This window comes from Nematolebias whitei, chromosome 11 (genome assembly GCF_014905685.2).
Source record: "Nematolebias whitei isolate Nwh7 chromosome 11, NemWhi1, whole genome shotgun sequence".
In the NCBI taxonomy this organism is placed as follows: domain Eukaryota; kingdom Metazoa; phylum Chordata; class Actinopteri; order Cyprinodontiformes; family Rivulidae; genus Nematolebias; species Nematolebias whitei.
This window is the reverse complement of record NC_056508.1, coordinates 24,489,487-24,495,543: the sequence shown is the minus strand read 5'-3', so window position 1 is coordinate 24,495,543 and position 6,057 is coordinate 24,489,487. Positions and strand designations below refer to the sequence as shown.

The following is a 6,057-nucleotide window of genomic DNA, read 5'->3' as shown; positions in this document are numbered from 1 at the left end:
TTAAACCACACTGTGTCTCCCTGCATTATTTCATACTAAATGTTACCAAAGATTACACATTGTGAACAAAAGCAGCAGGAGTCATTCTGTGATTTTAGGTGCAATCTTCATGTGGCCTCATCATCTTAACTTGTTGCTACAAAAGATGTTAGTCTGATGATACAAGATGATTTGTTGTGATGTTCAATCAATAAACTTTGAGGGTTTGTTTTTGTCTCTACAGAGTGGCCACTGTTAGTGCAACATTTAGTTTTTCTCTGATTGTCTCGTGCACTGTACATGAGTGAATATGTTGTGTTGACCACGTGTTTTTGTGTATTTGTGGTAGGATCAAGTGAGGAAAACTGGTAAAGTTTATTAACGATATGTATATGTACATATATATACAGTAAAAATAAGAAAGAATGGGATTTCTCTAAATGATGAATGAGTGCAAAAAGATAAAAATAAAGAACAAATTATGCAAAAACCATAAAGTGCAGCCAACATAATCTAAGATTAAAAATGTTCACAGATAATATCTCGAACAGAATCACGTCGTACATTACCTACAACCTATATATATATATATATATATATATATATATATATACATATATATATATATATACATATACATATATATGTATATATATACATATATATATATATAATGTCAATGACAACAAATAAGTTCCTTGTCAGCAGCGATTTAATTACAGGCTTTGGCTTGATTTTGCACTTATTTAAAGATCAGAGAGTTGAGGTTTAAAATTATTAGTTATCTTATTTATATTTACCGGTAAGTGTAGTATCTTCCTGCTTTGACTTCCTTATCACCATGCTGAAAACAAAGAAAGCGTCACGTGATCTGCTGAAGCCTGATTGGCCCAATCGGATGGAGGAGGCGGGGCTTCGAGTTGTCAAACCGGTCTGTCTCGTGCAGTCTTTCAGACGCTCTTACGGCAAGACGACGTCGTTATTCGGTTGGGTTTCACCGTGAACTTCCCCTGGAGCGCCTGTTTCTGTGTTCAGGTGAGTTTGGAAACACAACACAGGCCGTTCGACGGTTTTAACTGAACTTCCAGAGCAGACCGGGTTCGTCAGGTGGCCGTGTAGGCCTGGAGGCAGCACCTGTTGTTTACCTGGCCTTGAGTCTTAGCCTGTCTTTGTGTCAATGGCTTCCTGCTTCGCTCCGTGTCTGCCATTTACTTTCAGCACGAGGACGTGTCAGCACTTGAACAGTTCATTCTTGGCTGTGTTTTGTGTTTCTGAGCCGCCTCCTTCCTGCTCACTAACCTGAAGTTGACCAGGAGGACCTGAGGACAGGTGAGCACAGAGCTGTCTGCAGGAGTTGGGCCCAGCTCAGACTGGAATGGGAACTATGCAGAGCATTTGAGGGGCAGATGGAGACGGTCCGGGAGCCGTGTTTTAAACCCACTCTGGGTTTGTATTGGACCCTGAAGAGCAGGCAGAGTGTTTGAGCTCCTCCACTTTGGATCTGTGGAGCTCTTTGTTTTGGTTGACCGCCCTGTGGTTCAGTGAGAGGAGGCCACTACAACCCTGGCAACAGCCTGCCTTATTTAAAGATGGAGAGTCATTGTTCCCACAGCAGCTGTTGGTTTGTGTGTGACCTGCCCCCAGACAATGACCCACTGACAGCTGTTCTGGTGCACCTCCTCCTCCACCACCCTCAAACATCTCCACCACCCTTTTTCACGGCGTCTACTAACTGCCGACCGAGTGTCGGTGTTATTGTGCGTTTGTCTGCAAGAAAGATGGATGACTCTGAGGGATTGTTCAAACCAGACTTGGAGCTGGCAGCCAGTGAACTTGGAAGAAGGGGAAGTGTCTGAGTGTGGGTGGGTATACAGTCCTTTCTCTTTTTTTCTCCCTGCTGACTGATGTTTGCTCTCCACAGGAGGTCCAGATGTCAAGGAGCTAGATTTCAGCTGAGATGCTGAGGTTGCATCTCTTCAAGAATGTGACACAAGAAGCAGTTCTCTCTGACTCGCTCTACCAGGTGGATACCGGAGAATCGTGACACACAGGCAGGACTGCTGCTGCCAGGATGCCTGTGGAGACGTTCCAGCAGCCTCTGAGGCAACCAGCGCGAGCTTCTGTCAGAGCTTCACCGCCTCGTCTGAGGCCTAAAGGTCCGGTGGGACCTGATTTTTACCGGAGGACCCCGATGTCTGCAGGCGCACCGAAACAGAGCGCTGTGGAGAGACTGGAGGCCGACAAGGCCAAGTACGTCAAGAGTCCGCTGGCTCTGTCCAAACAGCTGCCAATCAGGCCTCCGGAGGTGAAAAGGCCACTGTTGAACCCCAGCACACCGCTGCGTCCCACCAGGAAGACCCCCGCCCTGACTAACCCAAAACAGGAGGGAGTCCAGCTGGACTTGGAGCACCTCAGTAACCTCATCAGTAACCTCCCAGATGGACCACAGTCCAGTTCAACAGCATGGTCCGAGGAGAAGAAAGCCCCTGATGGTGCTGTCCCTTTCAGGACCCCCCCCTGCAACCCCCCAGCTTGTGTGCTGCAGATAAAGGACAGGCCGTGCCCGCCTCCACGTCCTGACTGCTCCAGTCCAGCTAAAGTCAGATTAAAAGCATCTGCACCAGCCCGGGGGGAGAGTCCAGGCTCTGCTGGGGCTCTGGCTGCAGGGACCGTACGTAGGGTGGACGTCATGCCTCAGCTGGGCCCCGGGGGGGCGGCCCGCAGACCGCCTCAGGTCATTAGGCAGCCCCTCCAGCCCAGACCTGTACATTCTCAGGTTCTGCTGCGCCCAGCTGCACCTCATCAACTCCTCCTCCACCAGAGACCAGCAGGTTCTCCTCTGAAACCTGTTTTTGCTCCTTCAGAGCCTGACGGCTCCTCTCCTGCTAAAACTCCAGCCTGTGCTTCACCTCCCTCTGCCCTCCCTGCGTTTCCACCTCCTCCTTCTCCTGCAATCACCCGTCTGTCCTCCTCCAGCTCCAGGAAGCGCCCCTCTTTGACCCGGTCCAAGTCGGACATGAGCGACCGGTACTCTCGAGCCGGGACGGATCTGGAGCGTTTCTTCAACCTGTGCGGCCTGGACCCCGCAGACCTGCAGGAGCTGAGGACCTCCAGCTCAGACATCGTGTCCCTCGCTCGTTTCCGCAGCGTCAGCGCCCCGGGGTCCGAGTGTGGAGGCTCCAACAGGGAGGGCGAAGACGAGGAGGACGACGAAGACGCCGGCAAAGCTGCCGACCGTGCTCCTTACACCGTTTCTGTTATAGAGAGGAACGCAAGAGTGATCAAGTGGCTGTATGGTCTGCGGCAGGCCAAGGAGAACACGACGAAGAGCACCAATTTGTAGCAGGAGGTCGACTCCAAAGAGAAACTGGTTCTCAGAACAAACTGGACGAGGTTCAGACGGATTAAGGCTCGTTCAGTGAACTGAAATATGCCCAAGGTGGAAAATTAGAAAATGTTGCTGTTTTTAATGGTTTCCATCACTTGTTTTAATTTGATGCCTAAATCAGGAAAATGACATTTTTGAATCCTTTTGTGTTTGAGTTGTGTTTATTTTTTGCCACTTTTTGTGATTTGTCTCCAACAACTGGGCCTGTTTAATTTCACTGGTGCAGCCGTGTCCAAGCGTTGTGCTCCGATCACGTTGTGCTGAACAGAAATATTTAAAATAAAGTGGTGCAATCCTCCGTGTGACGAGTTTAAAACTTCATACTGACAACGAAAACAGGTTTTCAGACATTTTAAAAAACACCAACATGTATTTATTGTATTTTTTTTAAATTGTCCACCAGTTTGATAAAAACAGCTGAAATATTTGTTCCTTGTATTCGTTCTGAACTCTTACACATAGAGCCCCTGTATGAATGGTATCCAGACTCAGTCGGTCTCTAGACGATTGTTGACCCGTCTCTCTTTGACAAACGGAGTCAGGCGCTGCCCTCAGGCTCGAGCACAGACATAATTGACAACATTTAAAAAGATTAATGGAGATTCTGCCTCTTTCCACACTGCTAAACACACACAACCTGTTTTTATTTTTTTTAAATTTCAGACTGCAACAGCCAGAACATGTTTTTAAGGGTCTCGGTTTAGTTCTCACTCGTGTGTGAATATCACGAAGTGATCTGAACCCAGGTCATAAGGTGACGTTTTAAATGTAAAACTGTTTGGTACCTCTGAATAATTAGATGTCTGAAAATGGCTTCAAACTGTTACTTGTTAAAATAAATCAGCTTGTCCAAAGAAGCCGTCCAAATACAAATGGGTCAAGGCATGTTGACTGTTTTCCTCCATCAGGTTTCAAAGGATGGAGGAAACCTGCGGCTCCACCAGAGGTCAGAGTGGACCACTGTTTGTGGCTCGGCAGCAGAGATGGTTTGGACTGGCTTCTTTCAAGAACTGCTTTTTCAACTTTCTTTGTCCCTTGCATCACATGTGGTACATGAGGTAGAATGAAATTGTGTACTCAAGGTCCCAGTTACACCCAAACATAGCAAAAATATAAAGTACACAAAAGAAACGGTATATAATGATTATAATATATACGCTAAACAATAATAATGTAAAATAATACGGTGTATTAAACGGCAGCCTGAACATGAGTCTGTTGTGAGCAGATGGATGTGATTATAGCAGCATAAAGGCAAGAAATCAGCAGCATAGTTAGTCATCACCAATTAAAGTGTTATTGCAGTGATTTTTATAGAGGACGCAGAAATATGGAGCTTTCTAATTTGAAAGAGTGAAAAGTGATTTTATTAATATTTGTGTGTTTTATCTCGGATGTTTGCCGTCAGTTAGCAGCAGGTAACTCGGGGTCAAACAAGCTTTTCAGAGAACTTCACCTTCAAAACTCAGTTTCTGGAGAATTCAATTCAGTTTATTTATATAGCACCAAGTCACAACACAAGTCATCTCAGGGCACTGAACAGAAACGTCCATGTATAAAAATAATAAAGACTTTATCTGAGGAGCAGACTGCTTTGACTTCAACTCCATCACATCTTGAGCAAGCATGAAGGCGACAGTGGAGAGGAAAAAGAAATCTTTAGAAGAACCATTTTCTGACTTTTGGTTGTGAAGTTTTTTATTTTCTTTCATCAACCGATGAGTTGCTCCAAGAACTACAGGTCCACACGGATCAGCTGAGGGTTCTGTGAGGCTACACTGTGTCCTGGACCTTCTGTCTCAGTTAAATTACACAACAAATCAAACTGCAATTAAAACCTCAGCAATGTGAATTATAAAACAAAGTTTTATTTTTAGTCAAGTCTATATTATTATTGTATTTTGAGTATGAACTTTTAATAAAATGTATTTATTACATTTTATTTCACATTTTTTAATGATCCACAACACAAGTTTTGTTTGAATTTGTTTTGTTTTTTGGTATTGTCCATTAGTAGAGCTGCTAATTTTTTTTTTTTTTAGAAATGTATTGTTTATAAAATAGTGGTTTTAATTTTAGAACAACAAAAGAATCTGAGCTTTTATTTTACAATGTTTATTTGTTTATTGTATTAAAATGTCAGGAGGGGAGCATTGGTGCAGAGGTTAAAGAAGATGAGCCTGTGATTGGAAGGTCACTGGTTCAACTCCTCGGACCAACAACATCAAAAATGTGGGTGGGATAGGTGAAACACCCACACCTGCCTCCACCCTCATTTGCCCCACCCTGGGCCCTTGAGCAAGGTCCTTATCCCCCACCATCTGCTCCCCTAGGTGCCCTAAATAGCAGCTCTCTGCTCCACACAGAGGACTGGTAGCTCTGGTTGTGTCATGAAGGGCGTGGTAGATGACATCATTTCCCATTGACTGGACTTGCGTAGCAGAAACGGGCCCTTGAAAGACTTGTCCAGGCCAAAACATATAAGATATGAGTTTTAGCTATTAGCAAAATGCTCTGCTACATGTGGTTCCTCTGGTTAGCCTGCTGCTGTTGTTGCTTGTTTCATTGTTATTTTTTTGATTGACATCATCTTTCCTTTGTGCCCTCATTAAATTAGGGTATGTTAGTAAATGTCTTTTTATACCTGAAGAATGTTGTCTTTTCCCCTAATATATATATATATATATATA

At 44.7% G+C, this 6,057-nt stretch overlaps 1 protein-coding gene across 1 annotated transcript; it reads left to right on the top strand.

Moving 5' to 3' along the window:
• The first annotated feature begins 2,001 nt into the window (after nucleotides 1-2,001).
• Nucleotides 2,002-3,498, top strand: fam110a (family with sequence similarity 110 member A). Its single transcript, XM_037684044.1, has one exon. The coding sequence runs from the start codon at nucleotides 2,051-2,053 to the stop codon at nucleotides 3,320-3,322; it is 1,272 nt and encodes a 423-aa protein (XP_037539972.1). The 5' UTR covers nucleotides 2,002-2,050; the 3' UTR covers nucleotides 3,323-3,498.
• Nucleotides 3,499-6,057: the final 2,559 nt, after the last annotated feature.

What these genes read in the sequence shown, in the direction of transcription:
- fam110a (XM_037684044.1), top strand. Translation starts at nt 2,051, where the DNA reads ATGCCTGTGGAGACGTTCCAGCAGCCTCTGAGGCAACCAGCGCGAGCT.